The sequence below is a fragment of the Callorhinus ursinus genome, unplaced genomic scaffold (assembly GCF_003265705.2).
Source record: "Callorhinus ursinus isolate GAN/ISIS: 27379988/994484 unplaced genomic scaffold, GSC_fseal_2.0 scaffold11, whole genome shotgun sequence".
Classification (NCBI taxonomy): Eukaryota; Metazoa; Chordata; class Mammalia; order Carnivora; family Otariidae; genus Callorhinus; species Callorhinus ursinus.
In genome coordinates this window covers 24,745,987-24,770,577 of record NW_027397073.1, presented here as the reverse complement: position 1 = coordinate 24,770,577, position 24,591 = coordinate 24,745,987, and the positions used below count along the sequence as shown (strand labels likewise).

General features: G+C 56.3%; 1 protein-coding gene across 8 annotated transcripts in view; it reads left to right on the top strand.

Annotated features, from left to right (window-relative positions):
- Nucleotides 1-20,270, top strand: part of CTIF (cap binding complex dependent translation initiation factor) — a 286,564-nt gene extending 266,294 nt beyond the window's left edge. For 7 of the 8 annotated variants that reach the window (XM_073898235.1, XM_073898230.1, XM_025886881.2 and 4 more), the window contains 2 exons: nucleotides 14,569-14,622; nucleotides 16,206-20,270. In XM_073898235.1, the coding sequence (XP_073754336.1) occupies nucleotides 14,569-14,622; nucleotides 16,206-16,421 (270 nt within the window). In that variant the 3' untranslated portion in view covers nucleotides 16,422-20,270. The remainder of the gene's footprint in view (nucleotides 1-14,568; nucleotides 14,623-16,205) is intronic. The other variant, XR_012380017.1, reaches the window with a different exon arrangement.
- Nucleotides 20,271-24,591: the final 4,321 nt, after the last annotated feature.

Sequence of the window (24,591 nt, the reverse complement as noted above, 5' to 3'; positions counted from 1 at the left end):
AGCCGCCAGTGATGGAGCTGTGCTCGCTGTGTGCCAGATACTATTCTAACTCTGGGTCCCAGATGATCTCATTTGATCCTACCCCACTTTCCAGAGAAGGAAACTGAGACACAAAGAAGTTAACTGTGCGGCCTGTTGGGGGGGCCCGCTGGGGATTAGAACGCAGGCAGCCTCGCCTTACAGCCCTGGTTCCCATCACTGATCTGCCGGTGCGACGTCTGTCTTCCCTACTAGACCGGCAGACCCATGAGATAGGACTCGTGCCTCCTTGTTGAAGGAATGAGTGAATGAATGGAACAGTTGTCCCTTCAGATCCCTGGAGGAGGAGCAGGACCTGCCGTGCTCTGGGCGCGTGTTGCTGGCTGGCTCCACGCCAGGGAACAGAGGGGCCCTTCTGAGTGGCTTGGCCCCAACCACAGCACGCTTTCCTTCGAATCCAATCTGTAGGGCGGCTGAGCACAAGGTCCTGCGTGAGGGAAAAACCAGTCAAGATAGACCCTAGACTAGACTAGCAGGAACCAAATAGTCGCCCCCGGGCTATGAACAGAGAAGCTTCCGGTTATGAAGGTTAGGGGAGAGGTCAGGGAAAGCTTCTTGGAGGAGGAAGGTCTTTGTGATCAGTCTCAAGCGATCCAGAAAATGGAGCCCAGGTGGGGTTTGCTCCCATTGTCCCCGCAGATAAGAGCAAGACGAGTTCATAGGCCTGTGAACAGAAGGCGTGGGATGGCCTGGAGGTCTGTGAAGGTGAGGAGAGGGGGGTAGGGCCGCAGGGGTGGACGTGGCCAGCGGGGTAGTGTCTGAGCATCCACTAGGCACTTTACCCCCTCACAGCCCCCTCAGGTGAACCGGTTGAGAATGCACACAGAATACAGAATCCTGACTCGCATGTGCATGCGCTCCTCCAAAAAGATCATCTCAATTTAGAAACAGAGTTGCCCCATTATTACAGTTTATATTCTGCTAAGGGTAAGGCTCCAAAGCCAAACAAACTTCCAGGTGCCAATTAAATACTCTTATCTCCAACCTTAGACTTGGCAGAGAGTACTTCGCCAATCCTTTCTGCCGTCCCCAGGCAGCCCCAGGCCCTTTTCTCAGCCCAGGCCTGTCTGTCCCTCTGTCGGGTGGCTGAGGCTCTGAGTACCAATGCTAATTATGCCTTCAGCACAGCCCTATTATTCTCCGCTTAAGCTTGTCCCAGGCGCAGCTGTCCTTGCCCAGTTGGTGCTTGGTTACCGCCTTGCACCCAAACCCACCGCAGAACCAGCTGAGCTTCCTCTCCCGGGGGACAGACCGTCAGCCCAGCCTCTGCGGTGTGGCTTCAGACTCCTCCCTCCACCCCCATGCCGGAAGACCGGCACCTCTGTCTGGTAGCCAAACTACAGCAGGCATGTCTTCTTCTTAAATACAGCACGCCAGGATTATCACGCCGAAGAGGACCTGTGTTCAGCAAAGGTTTCTTCCAAATTCCATGCTTGGTAGCAGAGTAGGGGGCCGGTGTGGCCCTGCTCCAGCTCCTTCAGGCCCCTGGCCGGTTACCTGTGCCTTCCCCCACTCACATACCCTGTAAAGTCTGAGATGGGTGGGAGGCACGCCTGGTTGACTTGGCATACCATGAGTTTCTTCCTAGGCTCAACGGAAGGTGGGCCACTGGTGAGGCCCCTAGACAGCCGTGCACCACAGATAACAGTGGGGAGGACAGGGGGTGGGCGGAGAGCTGCAGCAGCCCCTGGACTCTGCACAGGGACGCCTTTCCTCTGAAGCTGGGGGGTCGCCCTCTGTGACAAGGCCCCCTCCTCCAGATTCCCTCTGGGACTGCAGAAACCAGCAGAGAATCCAGTTACCTCCCTCCCCCCTCCTGCACTTCTTCCTGATTGCATGTCTTCATCTGGCTTCAGAAAAGGCAAGACCTTGCACCGCCAGGAGGGGTCCCGGCTTCCCTGGCCTGCCCACTGAATTCTGTGCTGAGACTCCGGGAGAAGGCAGCAAGGCAGCGGGGGTGAGGGGAGGCCTCGCTCAGGGACTCGGGCGGCTGGACAGTGGCTCGGCCGCCGGGAAAGCCGACCCAGAGGAGGAAGGGACTGTTTCGCAAGCGAGGCCGGGCACTCGGAGCTGGCCCATCAGCCCCTGGCATGCGGCTAGGCCTGTCAGGAAATCAAGGAGGCGCTCTGTCTGCTTTCCAGCAGGCGCCACTTCTCTCTTTCCACTGCTTTGCTCAGTTCACGGCGCGGGCTCCAGGGCCGCCCGGGCGGGCGGGCAGGCCAGGCACCCTCTGCCACAGGCCTGGTGCCCGGGGAGCGCCCGCGCCTGCCTCGGCTAGCCTCGTCACGCCTCGTCACGAGGGTCCCCGGGCCCCGGGCCGCAGAGCCACACGGAGAAAGCCAGCCGGCCACCGGGGGCCATCGCGGGTGGGAAGGCGGGGCGACTCCCGGGGAAGGATTCCAGACTGTTTCCTTCTCCGTTGAGCTCCAACACCCTTATCTCCTTTCCTGCCAGGCAGGGACTCCTCACGAGTCACACACAAAAGAAAACCCCACCCAAGACACACAACCCCCCACATACTTGAAGGGGGAGGACTTGCCTCCAGTGCCAATTTAAGCTACCTGATCGTCGGTCCGTGTGCATTGCCCGAATATGAAAATAGTGTAGATTTGGTCCAGAAAGGGTGGGGGGACAGATGGAGGAGAAGAGCACCCACTAAATGGAGCCACCTGGGCGGCTGTCCTGAAAGCTCTTGGAACTGCCCGTCAATCGAGATGTGTCTAGGAGGAAAACCAGTGGGGGGAGGGGGTGGCAAAGGGCAATGACAAGGTTCAGAGGCGGTTGGGATGGAAGCGAGGCGTTACAGGACAGAAGAGAACACGGAATGGGAAGCGTGCCGTGCATGGCACGGCCCCTCCCACGAGTGTCTGGCAGGCCTCAGTACCATTGTCATCTCCTAGAATACGGGAATAGTGGCTGGAATATGGGAATAGAGAACACTGCAGCCCTGAGCTATCCGCTGGTCCACCGGCTTACAAGGCTTGCTGCGCTGAGGACTAAGGTAGAGAGCCCTGGCCTTGCAATTCCTAACTCCTTCCCAGGCCTGCTGGTCCACTCAAAAGAGCAGTGGACCCCGGGACTTTCAGACCTGACGTTGAGCTGTGCTTCCTAGAGGCAGGGGGCTGGCCCAGTTGACCCCTCGGGGTCTCATTCCAGCCCAGCGTGCTGGCAGCTGATTCTACAGGCAAGTTGCTATGGGAACTCTAACTTTGAATTTCCTGGCTCTGGGGCTGTGAAAATCACAACCTGAACCTTCCGTTGATGTGGGTTTCTCGATTAATTTCCTGTTTGATTGTTTACTTTAGAGAGCGGAAAATGCCTTTGCAGGCAGCTAGTTCCCTCCACCAAGACGCTTATCACACCCACCCCCGAAGCCAGCAAGGTCAAGTCCAGGCCTCAGGTGGGTGGAGGTGGGGGGGACAGGGGCAGGGGGAGGTGAAGCTAAGAGCCGATGGCCCTCTTCTTGTGCCTGCCGGGGGTCCCGGCCCGGTGGGCACCAGGAGAGATCTGTGAGTTCAGAGACGGGCCGCAAGAGGGGCATCTGCCCACCACCCAGAGCCCCGGGCCTGGCCCCCAGCCAGCCCAAACCCCTCCTCCTGTCTCAGGGAGCCGTTTTGTGCTGAGTCAGACACAAAATGCAGCCATTCTTTCAGAGGAGTGGGGTACCTGGGAGGGGGTGAAGGTCCCAGGTGCCACTCGACACCCAGTGCCTCCAGGCCAGGCATTCTTGGCCAAGTTCCCCTGGGGAAGCTTGCAGAATAACTGCTTTTCCATCTGCCTGTCCTCCAGCTGCTCTCTCCAGGGCCCCAGCGCTCCAGCAGAGAGCAGGGGACAGGGCATTCATTATCATAATTCCATCTTGTTCCCAGCTCCGTCCTTGGGGAGCAGTTAGTGCTGGCTCAGGTGAGGCCCCACAGCAGGTGTCATGATCCCCTGCAATGACAGCCACCTCGCTGGGAGCAGGATGCTTTGTCACCGTCAGTGCCCTTCTCCCCACCCCGCCGGCTGAACCCCTCAGGGGTGGGCAGGAGCACTCACTCACTCACTTGATAAATAGGGGCGCGGAGAGCAAGTGGAAGAGGCTGGAGGTCAGCTGGTAATCCGGGGGGGCACCCAATCCCTCAGCACCCCTTCCCTTGTCTGGGTGATGATATAATGTACCATCCAAATCAGGGCCCTTTTGTGAGCAAAAGGGACACTTACTGATTACTTTGGGATGGCAAGTGAAAACTACAGCCATCCGAGACACACCCCACCTTTTGCTGACCACCCCCCCACCAGACTCATTTATGTGGGACTTACTGGGGGGGCAGTGGTTATGTCATTTGACTATGGAGGCAGATGAGACCTGGCTTCAAATCCCGGTTTTCCACGACTTGCGTGCTCTTGGGAAGTCACCCCACTCCCCCGTGCCTCAGTTTCTGCAGCTATAAGTGAAGGGAGCTAACTCAGATAAACTGGCACGAGGATAAAATGGACCTTAAAGCCTACACACAGCGCAGAGCTTCCCCTCTAGAGCAAGCATTCAAAAAATGTAAGCCAGGTGATGATTGAGGACCCCGAAGGTATCGGTCAGTCCTCAGGAGACCCCTTCTGGAAAGGTAAAACCTCAGAGCTGCCTCAGGCATTTCCCATTCATCCTTTAGGGGAGATCCATGGGTGTCCGGGAAGCGAACACAAAACGAGCCACACAGAGGACAGGCAAGGCTTCTGGAAGGGAAAAGAGGGAGCACTAAAGAAGCTGGGAGGTGTTGACAGCAGTCGTGGCCAACGTCCCTGTGGTTTCAAACCCCGACCCGGGGTCCTGGGAACATATGGGCTTCAGGGACTCTGTGAGCAGAACTCGCCTCCTGAGTGGGCCACTGGCCAGGGCTTGGCTCCCAAGAGGGGCCACTGGAGCCATGGCCCCATCCTCTGGCTCCGGTGTCTGCAGGATTCAGTGTCTGCTCTGAGCCCCAGATTACATTTCCACCCCCTGGGGCCAGTTGTGGGATGAAGCATTCCCCCATGTGACATTTACTGTGGCCACTTTGTACTAGGCGGTTTGCAAGCTCTGCAGGAAGGAGGCTAATTATTCCCTACAGGGCGCCTGGTCCGCAGTTAGGGTGCCTGCCCGCCTGCCGGCCCTTAGTTAGGAGGGCTGACGGCCAGACCACAGGGCACAAGCTTGGACTGAAGTCCAGGTCAGAACCATGAATTTCCTTGATACCTGATCATAGCCGCCATACCAGGGCTCCTTATTAGGCTAGTGGCATAGTGATATTTGGGGCAAATCCCCCCCTCTCCTGGGGATGGCTGAAATGCAGGCCGGCACAGAACACTGATAGCAAGTGAGGAAGATAGAACAGCACCGATTTCATAGTTGCCCTGACAGACTGGGCAGCGTGAGCACCCCCACATACGTGCACCTGTGTCTAGAGCCAGCCTCACCCTCCCGTCCACGTCAGAGGATATGGAGTGCTATCACTTCTCTTACCTAAAGGCTAAGCTCTGCACTTGGGTCCTCCTCGCTTCCGATGACCCCCTTCTCTCCTGCATTCCACCCACTCACCTCTGCCTCTCCCACCGTCACAACCACTCCCCTCGACCCTGGCACGGGGTCCTACCCTTTTTCTCTTCCGTAGGCAAGTTCAAAAAGAAAGAAAGAGAGAGGGGGAGGAGGGCGGGAGGGAGGAAGGGAGGGAGGGAGGAAGGAAGGAAGGAAGAGGAGAAAAGGAGAGAGAGACAGAGAAGAAAGAACGGAAACCCGCAAAGAAAGAGAAAGAAATGGTGTACTCTTGCTGTGTCTACTTCCGGCCTCTCTCTCGCTCTCCAGTCCTCCGTGATCCAGCCTTCCATCTGTCCCTGCCCCTGCTCTGAAGTCATCATGGCAAAGGTCGCCCTAATCACCAGACCCAGGGGGCCCTGGTCATTGTTCACCTTACTCGACCTCTCTTGAGCGTTTGACACCGCTGACCTTGTACTTCTCAGAACTTCCCTGGCTTCCATGGCATCACTTCCTCCCATTCCCCTTAGCTCTCTGAGTGTCCCTGTGCTCCCTCAGGAGTTCCTCCTCCTCCTCCTCCACCCCGTCCAGGTTTGGAGCCCTTACCCTCTCCTCTTCTCATCTGGGTCTTCCTCCAGCTCATCTCGCTTAACACCCACGGCCTTGACCTGGCACTGATGGTCATGGATTGCCAGTCTCCCACAAGTCGTCTTCCCCAGTCATCCCCAGAACCATGAACTCAATAAAGCTGAACTCCTTCACATCCCCCCAAACCACCTCCTCATGCCTTCCCACGATCACTGAGGGCATCCCCATTCATCCAGTTGGCCAAACCCAGTGGGGATTATCCATCTTCTACATTGTCCTCCTCACCCTCACCTCTGCCTCCGAAACGTATGTCCTCCCATCTCTCCTGCCTCGACTGAAGGCACTCTCCGGTTGAAAATCTCTCGGTGGCTTTCCCATCCCTTAGGATAAAATCAAAACACAGTATCATGGCAGCTAGGGGACCTTTAGGATGTGGCCCTTGCCTTCTGTGTCATCATGTTCTCTCTCTCCCCCAGCACTATATACGTTAGCATTCTGAAATACTTGTTATTCACCAGTGCACTCTGCTAGTTCACTTTTTTTTTTTTTTTTTTTTGCTTTTGTGCATATGCCGTATGCTCCTTCTTATACCATATGCCTGGCATGTTCTCCATCCTCATTCCATCCCGTGCTTCAACCCCATATACCTAGCACAATCTCTTGATTTCCCCCTGCTAGACTATGAGTTCCGAGTTTCATTCTTCTTGTTATCCTGTAGTTGTACAATGTTTAGCACAAAGTAGGTGTTCCATGACTGTTGTTGAAAAGATAGCTACATAGAAGGATGGATGGATGGATGGATGGTTGGATGGATGGATAAGTAGGTGAGTGTGTAGATAGATGGATGAAAGAATGGGTAGGTAGATGGAAAGTTGGATACATGCGTGGGTAGATAGAAGAATGGTTGGATGGATAAATGGATATGCTGGTGGATGGTTGATTGCAGAGCTGGGTGAATAGATGCACTAATGAGTTGGTGGGTGAGTAAATGGGGAGGTGGATGGGTACAGTGGATAGATGTGTGGATGGGTGTATAGACGATGGCCAATGCAAACAAAGAATATGTAAAATCAATTCAATTTTGTGAAGGTCCATGTTGATTCTTATCACTGGTCAACCAAATTAAGGATTATGAGCTCCGGCCACCAAAATAAGAATTAGCAAATGTGAGCAAAATTAAAATAGTTCTCCAAGAGAAAGGATGCTGACCCAGGACTCTTGAACACCTTCTAGTTCTTCTCAGACTTCCTGTCTGGTTTGTGCAAGCCACTTAACTACTACGCCTCAGTTTCTCTGTCTATTAAATAGAGATAATAATGCCATGGCCTTTCCCTGTCTCCACAAGAGCGTCACAAGAGTAAATGGGATGGTACATAAAGACTGTGCCAAGATCTTCAAGGAAAATATATGTTTATAAAGAAACAGATTTAATAACAATAATCACACCTTGCATTTGGATCAAGCTTTGCACTTCTCAAAGCTCCTTCACAGACATGATCTCAGCTGACTCTCAAAACAATTCAAGGCAGGTATTATCCCCATTCTCAGGCGAGGAAAGTGAGGTGCAGAGTGATTAAGTGACATGCCCAGGGTTACTCTTAGTGAGTAGCAGGTCTTCTGACTCTAAGCCCGCTGCACAATTTTGATGACAGCCTTTTTTGGATAGATTATCTCCTTTCCTGCCTTCCTGAAGAGACCCAGACTAATAGACCCTCTCCGTGATGAGTCAGGGTCAGTATGGAGAGCATCAGTTCCCGTGCTGTCCTCCAGACCTAGCTGTAGATGCCGGTCCAGGTCCAGCAGAGGCGCAGGATGGAAGGGCTGGGACTTGAACCCAAGGGTGCTCCTGAGGGGCCGGTGGTCACATGCAGCTCCCCACCCCAGTCACTGGTCCAGCCCCTCTGCCTGTGTTACGGCCATCTCCTCTCTCTCCACCGTCAGCACCGTGGCTCCCATGGCCACTGCAGACCTCTCCCCACCCCCACTCTTGTCACTTCTCTCTTACCTTCCTGCAATGTCCTCCATGCTTCCAGACCACGTCCCTGGCCCTTCCATAGACGCAGCCAGGCCATCGGGGCTCTGTGAGCTTGTTCTCCAGAAAGCGAGCACATCGCATGCTCTCTAAAACCTCGCTGTGCTCTCTGGTTGCCGTTCCCTCACCCCCTGCCCAAAGCAGAGAGGCCCCCGCAGGCAGGGTCTGAGCTGGACTTTGGCTATGGCTGCATAAGGCCTCGTGGGTTTGCTCTACAAGGTGGAAACCCTGTGCTGTCGGTGAGCTGGGGGGGGGGGGGGGGGGGGGGGGGGGACCAGCCAGCCCGTCTCAAGGTGGCACCCACTCTTCAATGGAAAGGCAAGACATGGCCATCTACGGTAATCACTCCCCTCCCGCAAAGGGAGGCAGCCCCCTGGGTCCTTCCATCAGCACCCTCTTTCCCGTCCCCCAGGGTGGCATCCCCAGCAACCAGCCGGCTTACATCCTGCCTCGCCTTGGGCAGCATGCCCGTGCCCTGGAGACCTTCCCCCGGGGACTCCAGGATGCTGCCACCAGGCAGCCTGTCTCCCTCGTCACTGTCGGGCCTCCCACAGCCTGACGGCGAGCACCTTGGCCTCTCCGCCAGGGAGGATATGATGGGTGTGCCCACAACAAGTCTCCAGCAGAGACAATAGGACGGGAATGCATTAGCTTCCGAACAAACACTGTGTGGGCTCGCACAATTCCCTTGGATTCCCATCCAAGAAACACATTTTGCTGTTCGAGGGCGCGGGTGGCTTGCCTGCCCCAGCCCGCCCACACCCCTCTCTCTGCCGGAGACTTTGATGAGAGGCCTGGCCCTCCCACCCACTCCAGGGCCCGCAGCCCCCAGGTGGGGCAACCCTGCTTTCTCCATCGGTGCAGCGTCTCTTCCTGAGTGGCAGCAGGGGGCAGGGAGTCCTGCCCAGGCAGAGCATGGCCTGCCCACCCCACAAGGCCCACCCCGGCCACGACTGACTTTAACCAGTTCGTTATGGTGGTAGAGTATACAGGACATACAACTGATTGTTTTAGCCACATTCTAGCCAGTTCAGCGGCATCCGGGACGTTCACGTTGTACCACCATCACCACCCGCGGCATCCGGGACGTTCACGTGGTACCACCATCACCACCATCCATCTCCAGAACGTTCTGTCATCCCAAACTGAAACTCTGTCCCCATCAAACCCCGAGCCCCCAGTCCCCCGACCTGGCTGCCCCTGGCAACCGCCATTCTACTCTCTCTCTCTATGAATTTGACTATTCTGACTATAGAAGTGGAATCTTGTAAAAAAAAAAAAAAAAGTGTAACCTTATAGGATTTGTCCTTTTGTGACCACTTCATTTCACCCAGCGTCATGTCCTCAAGGTTCATCCACGTGTTAGCACGCTTCAGCCCTGCCTTCCATTCGAAGGCTGAAGAACATTCCATTGTGTGGATGGACCACAGGAGTTCATCCCGCCCACCCTCCGCGGACGCTCAGGTTGCTTCCTGCTCTTGCCTGTTGTGAACACGGGTGGACAAGTACCTGTTCGAGTTGCCATTACTTTTTGAGATTCATCTTGGAATTAAAAAAGAAGAAGAAGAAGAAGAAGAAAAGAAAAGAAAGCATTGTCTCCAAAAGATTGCAAATGGAGCATACATAAACAAGAGAGCTCGTTGGCCCCCCTCAACCTACCAGCAGGAATTTGTTCATCGAAACCCAGACTGTCCCTTGGCAAAAAGGAGAGCGCTGAAGAAATGGAACACAGAACAGGTAAATCTGGCCAAGATGGAAAAGAGTGGAAAGATGCCGCACTTGGGACACTGCCTGCAAACGACAGGTAGGGACAGATTCTTGGGGAGCCGCTGATGGCCTAGATGCATGGGAGCCTCTAAGAGGGGCAGTGAAAGGGGTCTCGGGAGGGAGCCCCTGTGGAGTTGTGTCAAGGGCTCCTGGGTGTGGAGGTCAGCCTCTTGTTATGCCACAAAGAGCAGCAGGGTGTGACTTCCGGAGATTAGGGGGTGCCAGGGGTTGGGGGGATGCAAATGCTCTGGAGTTACAGTCCAGGGAGGTTGAGGGGGACACGCTCCGAAGCCCCTTTCAGCTCTAGGGCTCTGAGATGCTGCTCTCCAGCACTGGTCGTGAGAGCCCAGGACAGCATTTGCAGGGGGAACAGGAAGCAGTCTGCGGCCTCCCGGCAGATTCCCTTCACACCCCTGCACCCAGCAGCCCTGAAGGAACAGTGTAGTGGTCCACCCTAGTCCTCCCCCACTTCCCTGAGAAAACCCAGCAAGCCATTTGCAAGAGGGCCTATCGCACGATGTGATTGTTGGCTTAGCACAGACTTTCCCAAACAACCAAGTGGAAGATAAGGCTGGAGGGGAGGCCTGGCGTTGGGAGCCTGCCCACAGCTCTGCCTGAGCGCCCAGGCGAGCCGCCCTGGCCCTCCAGAGCACCCCACCCTGTGTCTGTCCCCTGCCTGGCCAGCCAGGAGCCAGGGCCTCCAGGGAGAGAGCCGGGCAGCCGGGGAGTTTAGGCACACAGAGGAGAAGAAGGGACTGGAAGGGAAGTAGCCCAGTCATAAGGAAGCGGTGCAGGAAGAGAAGGAGCAGAAAGACAAGAGAGCCCGCCCTGCAGCTGCCAGCTTCCATCGGGAAGCAGAGGGCAGGCCAGGCCTGGGGGGCTACAGGGAATGGAAGGAAGGGGGCACTTGCTCACCAGGGCCGGGGGCCTGGCTGGCAGCAATATGGAGGCTCAAGGAGGCTTTTCACGCCGTGCTGTCAGCAGCTCAGGGGGCTGCTTGGCGGGAGAAACCATCACCTTTCAGAATATCTAGTACTTGTCAGGCCCTGTCTCCTGCCAGTACTCCCATAAGGTTACCTCTCTTGTCCCAAGAGCCCCTAAGAAGCTAATCTCAGGACAGAACATGATCCCAGGGGCATTTCAACTTTACCACGCCAAGCCCCCTTGAGCACCTACTGTGTGTCAGCCGATGTGCTAGATGCATCCAGAGTGGACTCTTCTTCCCACGAGCTGCCAGCTCTGCCTGGTCCCCCTCCCCACCCAACTGCTAGTATGTACTCCATCTCTAAGAGTTCCCTTTCTTCCAGATTCCCCCCTTTCTTGTCATTTCTTTCTTCTTTTTTTTTTTTAAAGATTTTATTTATTTATTTGACAGAGAGAGACACAGCGAGAGAGAGAACACAAGCAGGGGGAGTGGGAGAGGGAGAAGCAGGCCTCCCGCGGAGCAGGGAGCCCGATGCAGGGCTCGATCCCAGGACCCTGGGACCATGACCTGAGCCGAAGGCAGACGCTTAACGACTGAGCCACCCAGGTGTCCCTCTTGTCATTTCTACCAGAAGTTTTTAAGGCTTTCTTTCCCCCCCCCCAATAAGTGCTACAGAAAACCTATTAGGGAACAGTTATGTTCAGAAAGAAATTCCAGCAAACCTTACAGGGTTCTCCTACCCTAGATGAGTCCCGATCCCCCCTGCAGAGTAAACAGGGCTAGGCTCACTTTCCCACGCTGACCCTATTCTAGATGGCCAGGGGCCCCTCCCAGTCTGCGCACCAGCCCCTCCCCAAGCAGGCTGGGTTGGGTGGGGACCACATGCTGTAGGTAGGCCTGCTGCAAGGTGACTCGCCTCCCCCAGCTTTCTCCAGAACCTGGTTCCTGGTCTTCACTCAAGCTTCTTGGGTCCTCTAAATGAGAGAGGTCCTTCCCCGTGTGCCTCCCAGAGGCCCACCAGGCACTGGCTTGGTGGAAGGCTCCCCTGGCTCCCCTTGGGGGTCTGCAGCTCCAGGAGGCAAGAGAACTCCAGAAGCAGATCCGGGTGTGGGAGGCGAGGGACAGCAGCGTGTTGCAGGGTGCCCACTACGCCTATGCATTCTAGTTCTCTAACCAGTCCCCTTGCTGCTTTTACCGTAACGATTGTGCAGCGAAAACCTTGTATCCGTGTCATGGGGCACGTCCGGGTCCATGTGTAGGACACATTCCTCGAAGTGGGACAAAACAGAGGCCCTGCCCTGGTGGAGCTTGCCTTCTCGGGGTGGGGGGGGGGGAACAGACAGCAGACGAGCAAGTAGATAATGTGTCAGGGGCGAGCTATGCGACAGCAAGAAGTAAGCCAGGAGGTGAGCGGGGCTGGTGGGTTTCACAGAGGCCAGTGCCTGGCTGGTGCCGAGACATTTGGGCAGAGCCCTGAGTAAAGCGAGCGAGTAAGGTCCCGAGCCTCTGGTGGCTGAAGAGGCCAATGACGAGAGCACAGAGGCCGGGCGTCAGGACTGTGTCAGTGAGTAGAACGTGCACGCCAGTGGCCTCAACGCCTGTCACTTTGTGTTGGTGGCACCGTTTCCCTCCCCTGGATTGTCCCTTGCTCTCCGCTTGCTTTTCATTTGAGCAGGTCAAGGACTACCTCTGTTCCTTCATACCAAAATGACTTCTACGTGGCCAGCCAGCCCAGTTCTGACAGATACAGGGAGAGAGCAGGGCAGGGAAGGGGGCCTGCCCTGAGAGCATCTCTGGCCAGTGCAGCCAGCACTGACCTGTCTGTCCCCTGACCTCCTGTGGCCTCGATGCCCCGCACGCCCCTGGGGCACATAGCGAAGCTCACCCTGAATGTTCAGCCCTCCTGAAGTGAATGCTTCTGGCTCTTGCTGGGAGGGCCCCCGGCTGGGTGGATGGATGCAACATGACGGGAGAAGGGGAGAGGTGAGGAGGATGTGCAGAATTCGGATTTCAAGCTAGCAGCAGGATAGTCCCCCTGTGATTCCACCTCTGCTTGAACACGTCACACCCGTGTCAAAAACCTCGACTCCAGTTCTCGTTCAGGGAAGGAGGACACTCACCCTAAAGGTGCCTTCCTCTTGTGCTCTCCTTACCCTCCACCCTTCCTTTAAAACTAACAAACAACAACAACAACAACAACAAAAATGCATGAATCATCTCGACCAACATTGAGTGAATCCCTAGTGTTGTCAGGGGCCAGGCTAGGAGTTAAAGTGGCAAATAGGAACACAGCACTGTCCCAGCCTTCAGGAAGCGAGCAGTTCCCACTGGAAAATGCCTTTTCACTTGTGTGGAATGCTGAGCAGGTGGGAAAGCTGTGGGCCTTGAAGGGTGGGCAAGTATGGAGAGTTCCAGCAGAGGGAAGAGTCATCCGTGGCAGATCATCCAAACGCAGGGTCCTCCTGGGGATGTGATGATCAGTGTGGCAGGGGATGGCAGTGGACACGTACATAGGGGTTTGGGAGAAGCGGTTCCGGCCATTCAGGGGGACAGAGGGACAGGTGGTCAACAGGGTTTGTGGAGAACAAGACTGTAGAGCTTCTCTGAAGCCGTGCCTCAAGAAAGTTTCCACTGGGAACAGTAGAAAAACAGACATTTTATGAAAAAGCAGAAAATGGCAAATATTGGTGAGGATGTGGAAAAATCAGCACCCTCAGACATTGCTAGAGGGAATGCAAAATAGCGCAACCACTGTAGTTCGCTGGTCCCCAGAAAGCTCAACATGACCGAGCAATTCTGCTCCAAGGTAAGGACCCCCAGAGATCTGAATACATGCGCTCACACAAAAACCTGTACGCGAATGATCACAGCAGCATTATTCATAATAGCCAAAAAAGGGGAAGCAGCCCATATGTCTATCAGCTGATGAATGTGTAAACAGAATGTGGTCTCTCCATATAGCGGAATATTATTCAGCCATAAAAGGGAACAAAGGACTGGTACATGCTACCACAGGGGGGATCTTTTAAAAAGTTCTGTTAATGGAAGAAGCCAGTCACAAAAGACACAGGCTGTGTGATGCCATTTATGTGAAAAATCCAGAATAGACAAATCCAGAGAGACAAAGGAGATTAAGGGTTGCCAGGGGCTGGGGGGCAGATGGAAATGCTCTGGAGTTAGGTAGCGCTGTGGTTGCGCAACCTTGTGAATATAGTGAAAGTCACTGAGTTGTGTACTTAAAAATGGAGAATTGGATGTTGTGTGAATTATATCTCGGTTGAGAGAGAGAAGGCATGAGATGAGGCAGAGGGAAGCCTGGATGGGGGGCATGGCCAGTCCCAGCACCAAGCAGGCTGGCCATGGCCTTGGTCAGGAAGCAATTCCAGCTTCTGGGTAAGTCCGCAGAGCCGTGGTTTTGCAGAAGAGCACCGTGATTTCTGGAAGTCCTCCTCAATCCAGGGCCCAGGAGCGCCCGAGACCATGGCTGAGCCTTCAGACCTGGCCAGGGCACCCTGGCTCTCTGACCACCGTGGTCCTCCAGCTGCTCAAATCCTGCCAGAGAAATCGCTGTGTTCCTGCTGCCCTCTGACCTTCGTGGGCTGTCTCCCCGGCCCTCCCCTCCGACATGTCTGTTCCAGGCTGCATCAGGGCTGAGGCTGGGGGCCAGCTGCAGGGGCCTGGGAGCTGGCGTGCCGCCCCCTCAGGAGTGTTCTCTGCCTCTCTTTTCTACAGCTCTTGCAATCTCAGGATGTGAAAGAAGATGCCGTCCTGTGCTGCTCGATGGAGGTGAGCATCTCTGACCTCAGACCTGGCATGCCCCTCACGCCTAACAGTTGTGGGCGGTGAAGGATCACCGGACATACCCACAAGTCCCAGGCAAGGGTGTGTAGATGGGGCTGGTGGGGAATGGCTTCCTGAGCCGACATGGATCCAGAATTATCAACCCCAAACCAGAGTAAATGTGGATGGGGTGACCAGCCCGCCACTAGCTGGAGGGAGAGATGGCTGGTTCTCTAGAGAGAAGGACCAAGTGCTGGCATTGTGCGCTGTCCTTCTGTCGCCAAGACCACCTTCTCCTTGCACTAGGCACACCACATAAATGACTTAAGAGATTCCAGGTGACCCCCGCCCCCAAATATCTCCCTTGGCTTTGGTGGTGCAGGGTTTGGGGAAGATGCCTGAGGCCTGAGGTCCCACGTTGGCCCCCTCTGCTACAAAACACCCCCTTAGGAGGCGCCACTCCTGGTCGCAAAGTGGGGCCACTACTCATTGAAACTCTTCCTCTGGGATCTTCCTCAGGGGCAAACCTTGCTCTGGGAAACCAGCCCAGTCATTTAGAATAGAGCGGCCGTGAGGACAGGTGCCTCCTGTGTGCGCACCCAGGGCCTGTCAGGGCTGTGTGAACACACCTCTCAGGTGGTTTCTGCCCGGCCTCCAGGCCACTCCCAAGGCTCTCGGGGGCCAGAGGTGCTGTGAATCGGGACAACACCATGTAGAGAAGAAGTATGGGTACAGAGCATGCATCCCTGAGGAGTCAGAGGAGAGAGATCAGGGTGGTCCAGGGAGGTCGATGAGGACTTTATGAAGAAGGCAGAGCCTTGAAAAATGGGTGGGATGAGATGGGGTGGGGGCAGAGATGGCGATCAAGATACTGTGGAGAGGACCCCCAGGGGCTACTGCCCGAGGCTGCATGATCCAGACCACCACTGGGACCCCTTCCTCCCTGCAGCAGCTTTTCAGCATCATCAGGGGCCCCTCTTGAGGGCGGGCCCTCTGGCTGGCCTTCTGCCCCAGTTCATATTTCCCTCCCGCACTTCATGTCACAAGTGTGGGCAGAGGTCAGTGCTGGGGTTGGGAGGTGGGATTAGGGGCAGGAGAGAAATAGGAGACCACAACCCTGCTCTCAGGTTCCGTGCGGAGACGTGCAGGTGGTAATGACCAAGCTCGTTTCTAGAGAGACATCCTACCAAGTGGAAATCAACACAGTGCAGCCTGATCACCTTTGAGGGGAGCAGGTCAGCCATTGAGGGTCTGGGCAGGGGTCAGGCAAGGCTTCCGGTAGGAGGGTGAGTCTTTCCTGGGTGGAAGACAGAAGTGGCATGGTCCCGGTGAGGGCTCTGTTCAGCCCCGGGGAGCCGGCAATAACCCAATCCCTCTCATTCCCGCGGCAGACCGGCCGGTCGACGTGGGCTTTCACAGTTGACTCCTTCCACCTCCTGTTCTCCCTGGGGCACAGATGCCTGGCCTGCACCTTCCAGAGATAATCCAGTTCTTTCCTGTCCCTGCCCCCGGCCCTCCTAACCAGGGTGGCTCAGGGGGCCATTCCGGGGGCACAGGTCCTGTCCTAAGCCCCACTTCCCCATCCGCAGCTGCAGAGCACAGGCCGGCTGCTGGAGGAGCAGCTGCCCGAGATGATGACCGAGCTCCTGGCCAGCGCGCGCGACAAGATGCTCTGCCCCTCAGAGTCGATGCTGACCCGGTCGCTGCTTCTGGAGGTCATCGAGCTCCATGCCAACAGCTGGAACCCTCTGACGCCCCCCATCACGCAGTACTACAACAGAACCATCCAGAAACTGACAGCCTGACGGCCAGGGGGCCTGGCGGGCGGCCCGCGGGCAGCTGGGGCCCTGGTAGCCAGGGCCAGATGGACAGGCGGGAGGACAGGGGTGGCCCTGGCGGGAGAAAGAGATGGGGAGGAAAGCAGGCAGAGCCGGGGGCCAGGCTGGAGCCAGACGGGGAAGGAGGAGCGCCCCTCATCCGAGCCCCCCCAGCCCCACGCATGCGGCAGCTCACACCAATAAGGGAAGCATGTTTCTTTCTCATGGTGGCCCCCCCACCGCCCCCCCCCCCGTCTCCTCCCCACTCCCGCTCCTCCCCGCTCCCTCCCATCAACCGCGTCCCCCACAGGGCTTTGTGCGAGGGGTTTCATCGGGGGTAACTCCTCCAAGGCCCTGGCAGCTCAGCACGCCGGGGTACCGCTTGGGTCAGAAAGGACCTCAGAAGGCTGAAAAAGTGGGTCGGAGACGGGCTTGCATTGTTCCTGCTGTCAGCCGCGGTCGCCAACTGGCAGCAGGCGACGTAGAGCAGATGTCCGGGAGGACAAAAGCAGGCACGGTCCCCACCAGCCGCCTGTAATTGACGGCCTTTGTCCGCCACGCTCGGCCTGGGGGACGGAGGCTTCTCCTCGAACCTGCACGCTGCACCCTCCCCACTCCCCGTTCCTCCTCCATGTGGCCCCCCCCAGCCTCAGGCCCAGGGGCGGGGCGCAGGGAGGGGTGCTGGGGTGTGCGGCTCTGCTCGTGCTCTTGTGTTTTATTGTTTTATTTTCAAAAGTCAGCTGCTTTGAAGTCTCCTCTCTCCATGAAAAGAGTCCGAGCTGTGATCACACAGTCAGCACCACGAGGACCCCCTGATTAGTGGAAGATCAAACCCGGCCCCCTCTGGAAGGATTCTAGCCACAGATAGCTTGCCAGTGGCCAATTAGGGTAATTGGAAACTTCTGCCCCGGCGGGGGGTCCCCCTGGAACCCTGTGCTCCGCAGCCCTTGGCTTCCAGGACCTCTGTTCTCTTCTTCCTGCTCTGCTCTGTCAAAGGGCTGATGCTGCGGCAGGCGCCAGGAGTGTGTTAAACCCCATCCTGGCTGGGGCTAGGGGGTGGGGGGAGGCTTGTGGTGAATGGGGCACAGTCAGGACGGGCAAATTAAAACCAAAACGCTAGGTGATGTTGCCTGCGCCACACACAGGTCTCGTCCCCCGCTTAGTAGGGGGAAAGTGGCCGTTGGGGGCTGCCTGGCTCCCCAGGACTTGGAGCTTAGCTAAATGGGCTGGGTCGATGGCCCAGCCTCATCACAGGCAGGATCCAGAGGCCGAGGCCCCCCGCAGCCAAGGTCTGTATGCTCCAGGAGGGCTCTGGGCACTGCAGCCCCGGGGCTGGGGGGGGGGGGGGTTGGTGCATTCACTGAGTCGTGAGTGGGGCAGTGAAATGAGCCGGCGGGGCCACCAGACGCATCTTTCCAGGCCAGGAACGAGCGAGACTGGGGTTCCTTGGAAGGGCCAGGTCCTGGGGAGAGCCCCTTCTCTGTTGGAGGAGAATGCAAGTCAGGCTCTAGGAAGCTGGCTTTGGGGTTGTCACGGGCATTTGCCCGGCCCCAGCTCTGGGGCCTGGAGCCTGTACTTTGATAAGCCCCCGTAAAACCACCTCAGAGCCCCCAGCAGCCTCTGGGCTCCCTGGGTCACTGGAGGGCTTTGGCTGCCTGGTCCACTCAGGCTGGCCAGGGGTTGAGGGCTGGAGGTTTTCCTCTGTGGACTCTGCTTCTGGGAGAGCAGGCAGGGTGGGGCGAGGGGAGCGGGTCCCCCAGTACTCCCTGGCTTTCCCCACCGGCTGCCACCCACCTTCCAGCCCCGGGATGGGAGCCTATGCCGGTCCCAAGGCAGAGCATACTGGGGACGTGTGGGGGACACAGGTTTACCTGGAATGAGTCTGTAGCCTCGGCCCCTGGCCTTCACCTCCTCGACTCTCCTTGAGCTTCTCCTCACTGCCTTTCCTCCTCAGCAAGCACCTTCAGCCCAGCGTGGGGCCCAGGGACACCAGGGACCCCACGGGAGGCCCTGAGGGAAGAGCTGGACTGAGGTCGGAGGGCTCAGAGAGGGCACCGGGGACCTCGTGGTCTGGAGGAGTCAGGCAGCCTCCGCCAGGCACAGAGCCGCCCCCAGGCAGCCCTCAGAGAACTGCGTCGGGGCTGAAATGGGCCTAGCTCCCCTTGAGCGTGAGTGCGAGGTGTGCGTGCGTGTGTGTGCATGTGTGTGTGTGTGCGCGCGCGCGTGCGCGCGGCGTGTGAGCGCATCTGCTGAGAACAAAGCAGGGCCCGGCCCCAGAGGAACGGAATGACCCAGGGGAACAGGGCCTCCTGCCCGTTCCATGGAGCAGAGAGCGAGCACGCAGGGGCTGATGTTCCCTGCAAAGCCGAGATCAGTGGCACGGTGGGCGCCATGAGCCTCATGCCCCTTCCTCCTAACGCCCCTTCCTCCTAACGGCCTCCTTGGTGGTCTTACCTCAGGGCCACCCCTCCTTGACTGTTAGGACCAGAGTATGATGAAGTAAGATATAAATATGTATACATATATAAATATATTTTTAATTACGTGTCGTGTCACGGTGGCTCCAGACATATGGTTTGCCTAGTTTATCCCATTGCTTGAAAGTGCTTCCTGGCCAATCCAAATAACAATGTAAACTGTTTTTCTAAATGCAGGTTGCTGCTACTCTTTGGGACATGGAAGGAAAACATTTAAAAAAAAATTTTTTTTAAAGGAAATAACAGTAAAAAAACAGTAAAGCATTAAAAGCTGTGACTCTGAGGCCGCCTCCCAAGGGAGACAGGAACCAGAGAGCAGAAGTGGGCGCCCCTCAGACCCCTAGTCCCTCCCCAGGCCAGACCCCCCCTCTGCTGAGTGAGAAAGGCCATATCCAAGTTGACCTCTGAATGTATTTGATGGGAGGCAAAACTGGATATTGCATTTCTAAGGCTTGTGTTGTTTTCCCTACTCACCCCGCGGCTTTCTTGGCGCAGTGAAGAGGCGAAGTCCGGCCATCTGATGTTGATCCTCAGTCTGTCCCCCTCCCAGTCAAGACCAGATAGTCCTTGCTTTCCTCTCAGGCGGCCAGCCCGCTCACCACAACCCTGCTCCCCTCGGCCTCGTGGGTTTGCCTGAGCGCTGGGACCGCAGCCCCAAGAAGCCTCCTAACCTCCCCCGGGGAAGGTGGGAACCCCACCATCCTCCGTGGGGAACGTGCACCCCAAGCCCAGTTTCATCTGTTTGTCCTTCCTCGATCAGTCTGTAAACCTTCGAGGTTTAGGGCTCGCCCTGTCCATCCGTGTAAATGTAAATGTTGGCCGAGTCGGTATTTATTCTAATTTTTATTTTATTTTATTTTCTCTGAGGGATGGGGGTGGGGTGTGGGAAATTTACCACTGATCACGCCCTGGGCAGCTGCAGGGGCGGGGACCCCGCCAGCCAGGCCGCCGCGAGGAGCAGCCCCATGGGGCCGCCCCAGACGCCACATTCCAGTCTCTGGCATCAGGACCCGGCCAGTGTTCCTCGTGTGACAGACTCTCAGGGCCTGCCCACAGAGTCCTGTGCCTCAGCTGCTGGCGCCTCGTGGGGCCCTCTGCCCGGGCCTCTGAGGATGCAGATCGCAGAGGAGACCGCTCCTCTGGTTGGGACACTGGCGTACAAGGGCTGCCCACCTCGCCTGAGCCAGCTGGGAGCCTGGCGACGGGACCTACCTCCCTGGAGAAGGGGCCTGGGCCTTCCCACCACAGCCGCAGCAGACTCCTCCTCACGCGACCACGTTCCCTCCCTCAGTATGTCCTGCTTTCCAGCTGAACCCAGACTACAAAGTGGGTTTAAAAAATAAACACCAAAAACCAAAAATGCCCCGGATCCGTGTTGCCTGTGTGTTCAGCAAAGGAAATCTTTCCCAAAGTCTTCTGTGGTCTCCACCAGTGCTGGCAGAGACCTCCAAGGAGCCCCTGGCCAGGCAAGGAGCTGAATGAGATTTCCCACGGTTTGGCCGTCTTGGAGAGTGGGGGCATGGTCTGGGGCCTGGGGAAGGCTGTGAAGGAGTGGTCCAGAGAACGTGGGTGGAGGACACTTGTGTCCCCCATCTCTCCCAGCTGGCAACTGTGGCCTAGCCAAAGGCATGGGATCGGGCCGGTCCTGCAGAAAATAGCTTTTGCACTAAAGATGTGGTTTCCTGCGCGTTTAATCACCCCACCCCCCAAACCTACCCCTTCCTTAGAAATATCACTGGAACATTTGGCAAGGACTTACTTTAGAGAGACAGAGACTTGGGCCCAGAAACTTCTAAAAGTCATCAGCAAGTGGCTGTCCAAACCCAGTGGGTCAAACCAGTCTTTCATCAAAGGGGCCCAAAGGGACCCAGTGATTTATTTTCCTGTGATGACATGTCCCTTGTTTTGCACAATCCCTCCTATGGCAAGACACTGGGGACACTGCCTCCTGGTAACAGATCCCCCTCGGGGGTTCTCTCTGACTAGAACTTGCCAGTCTTTCAGCTCTTTGGGGCGGCGACAAGAGCGTCCACCCCCCTTCCCAAGTCCCTGGCCTGGTCAAGATGGCGGCCGGCCCAGCCCAGGAGCCTGGCGAGGGCGGGCTGAGATTGGTCACTGCCTGTTTAACTGAGTCACATGAAACTGTGCAGGGACAGCCAGAAGTGCACAGATTGGTAGAGGGACATAACATTTTAATGAAACAGTCGAGGCATTTCTACAAAAATGCAGTTTACAAACATGCAAAGGTGTAGAAGCAGAACGTGGAGATCAGAGCAAAAGGCGTTTTGGAGGTGGGAGAGAGGGTGGGGAAATCTTACCAAACACTGTTCACAGAAAGGGAGAGGAGCTTTTTCTGGGTGATTTGGTCCTAGTTCCAGAAGCTTCTAAGTTATTGAAAACTATGAAACACATCATCCAAATAATGTTTCAGTCCTGCATTTCACCACCCTCTCTGCTGATGTGTGTTATCTGTCCTCCTGAGGGTAGGTTCCATTTATCCTGGGGTCTGTAGGAGGGAGGGAGGGGAAAACAATTTGGGATGAATAAGCTAGGACACACGCGCACACACGCACACACAGGACTGGTAAGGGCCTTTTATGTGCCAAGGTAAAGAGCAGGAAAAGAAGAAATGGGGAAAAAGTGGCTATGCCTTAATATTAACAGTCTGTCTTCCCCGCAGCTCCCAGGGGCTCAGAGCCCTCCGTGCAATGTCTCAGGGGGTTGGACAAAGTAGGTGGGTATCTTTGATCCCCATTTTACAGAGGACAAAGCTAAGGGTCAGAGAGATGACATGACTGACCCAAAGCCCAGGGCTGGTCAGTGTGAGCGCCATGTGGCCCTTCCCCTAGCCCAGAAGGCGAGCGTGTCCTGGGCGGCCTCTCCCCACTGCCCGCTGCAAAGCCCGGCCCCAGGGAGACCCCAGTGGCACCAGCCAGACAGAAGCTGCCCGCCGGGACCGCACGCGCCTTGGCGTCAGTGCAATGGAGGCGCGTGATGAAATCAAGGGATTTGGGTGGGGTGGGGAGAAAAAGACGTGCCACAAAGTTTGGCGCTGTTATGTAAAAGGATCCATTGTAATGTGTACCAACTATCCCCTGGGCTCTCCACCACGCCGGAGGTTCTCAAGGTGGGGGGAGGCGAGCGAGATGCTCTTAGGGAGGCTTCCGAGCCCAGCAGTCAGTACCCGAATTGCCTGGGAACCTCTCAAACCATACACGGAAAGAGGACACCCATATATATATATACACCAACATTTTCAGAATTCTGGCCTCAGGGAGCCCCTCTTCTTACTGGTAGGGGGACAGGGGCTGTACCCTCTGTGGGGAGCGGGAGAAAAGGTATTTAAGGCCGCCATCACTTACTCCAGGAACTAGCTCAAAGACAAGCCCAAAGAGCTGTTACGGAGAGTGAGTAGAGACAGGGGTGCCCCGAGCAGGGAGCGCGGAGCCGCCGGGCTCCTTCCCCGGGAACCACAGGCAGCAACTCAGTGTCAACCGCCAGAGCTCTGAGCTGTGTCTGTGAGCGTCTGTGCCTTAGCCCCACCAATTCCACCCATCCGTTCACAAGGTGTGTCTTAAGGCACCCGAAAAGCTTAAGAGAGATTATTTTGGGGGTCTGGGAAGGCTCAAAAGTTTTCCATATATATTAATGGCAATCGCTTCTTCACTTTATGGCATGCAAGCCTCTGCAAGTCTCACAGGAACGTAGGAACGCTCTACTTTCGCATAGCAAGGGCAGGCCATACTGGGACTTGCCATCCTAAGTGAACTGAGGCTGGCCGGCACATTCCCAGTGGGGGAAGGGCTCCACGAAGCAGCTTGAGCGCAGAGCAGAATAGATTCCATGGACTCGGGGCCGTGTTAGGACTTCCGTGGGCCCCGGGCACCCAGACCTTCGTAGGCCCTCATCCTTCAAATAAAATAAAAATGTATTTGATGACCACGTGGGGATGAAGACAAACATATTCACATTACTTATTAAAACTTTTTTTCCAACCTAGAAATTCATCTCTTACTTCTGATTTTAAAAGAAATGAAAAGTATTTTCCAGGCCCCTGGAAGTATCGTGTGCCCGAGGTACTGGGCCTAACGGGTCCATCGACCCTGAGGGAAGGGCCCAGCTTGCCCTGCCACCTACCTGCCTGACCTCAGGGCGAGCAGGGCAGACGAGGGTGGATGGAGGTGGTCAGCAGGGCAAGCACATGCCGCCATCCTCCGAGGAAGCAGTTGGCCCACTCTGGAAGCAGATGCAGTAGGGCTTCTGCCCCAGACCAGCGGCGGGGCAGACAGCCCGGGAGCGCCCGGCGAGCAGCCGTGTCTGCCTGGCCCAGGGGACTGCCCTAGAGAGCCCAAAGCCGCACCCAGCGCTAGTTCCTGAATGTAGCACTTTCCCACACGTTACCTTGTGATGGGCTCACCAGAGTCGTGGGAAAGAGATAAATAAAAAATTCTTCTACCCATTTTACATCTGGGAAAACTGAGGTTTAGAGAACGATGATGGTCGAATGGCACTTTTTGGTTTCAAATACATGTTCTGGTTTGAGCCTCAACCTTAGCCCTGCCAAGTGACAGACACTTTTGACTCCATTTTATTTCCTTTTTTTTTTTTAAGATTTTATTTATTTATTTCTCAGAGAGAGAGCACAAGCAGAGGGAGCGGCTGGCAGAGGGAGAAGCAGACTCCCTGCTGAGCAAGGAGCCCGACGTGGGACTCGATCCCACACCCTGGGATCACGACCTGAGCCGAAGGCAGACGCTTAACCAACCGAGCCACCCAGGGGTCCCTTGACTCCATTTTAAAGATAGGAGGGGCCCTGCCACTGCTGCCTTCCTCACCCTGAAAACCGCCTGGTAGGCATGTATCCTCCAGGCTGAGGATCCAGGCTCCTGGTCTCCAGTACCCATGGCCACCTTTGTGCCCAAGTCCCCTTGCCCTGCCATGTCCCCCAGCTGTAATTGACCCACCAGCTCCCAGGGATGAGTAGGGGCTCAGGCCAGGGCACTTGGGCCCAGTGGTGACCCAGCAGGACATAGAGGGACATGGCCCTGAAAGGTACATGGATGGATGGGAGAGAGGTTCATGGCCTGGCACATTAGCAGTGCCTTTCGCATCTGACCAGGGCCAGGAGTAGATTCTGCCTTGGGCTTGGCTCAGAGGAAAAGGAGACATGCTGGGCCTGAGGAGGGGACAGTAACTCCGGAAGCATGTCAGGAGGAGAGGAGAGGGTGCTCGAAATCTCAGCGACTTCCAATCCAGGTGTTCACTGCTCTTCTTTATGGGTCTATGGATTGGTTGGAGTTTGGATGATCTTGGTTGGCTGGCAGGGGACGCAAGCCCAGTCTCTGGACCATGGACAGTGGTTGGAGGTATAGTTGTGCGCCTTCCCTTACTGTTACTTCCTCCAGGAAGTTCTCCCTGACTGACCATCCCCCACTGGGCTCCAGCAGCTCCCAGGGACGCTCCTACCATGTCCCTGCTCACTGTGTGTGACCATGGGCATGTAGGTGGCCAATGCCCACTGACTATGAGCTTGACCTTGCCCCTGTGCATTTCCAGCACCGTGCATCTCCAGCCCCGAGCCCCGGGCCTGGCCCAGGCAGGTGCCAAACAAGCATGTGGGGGACAAGTGGGTGAACTGTGACAGTGAGGTCCAGGTAACAAGTGACAGAAGGGCTTGGGAG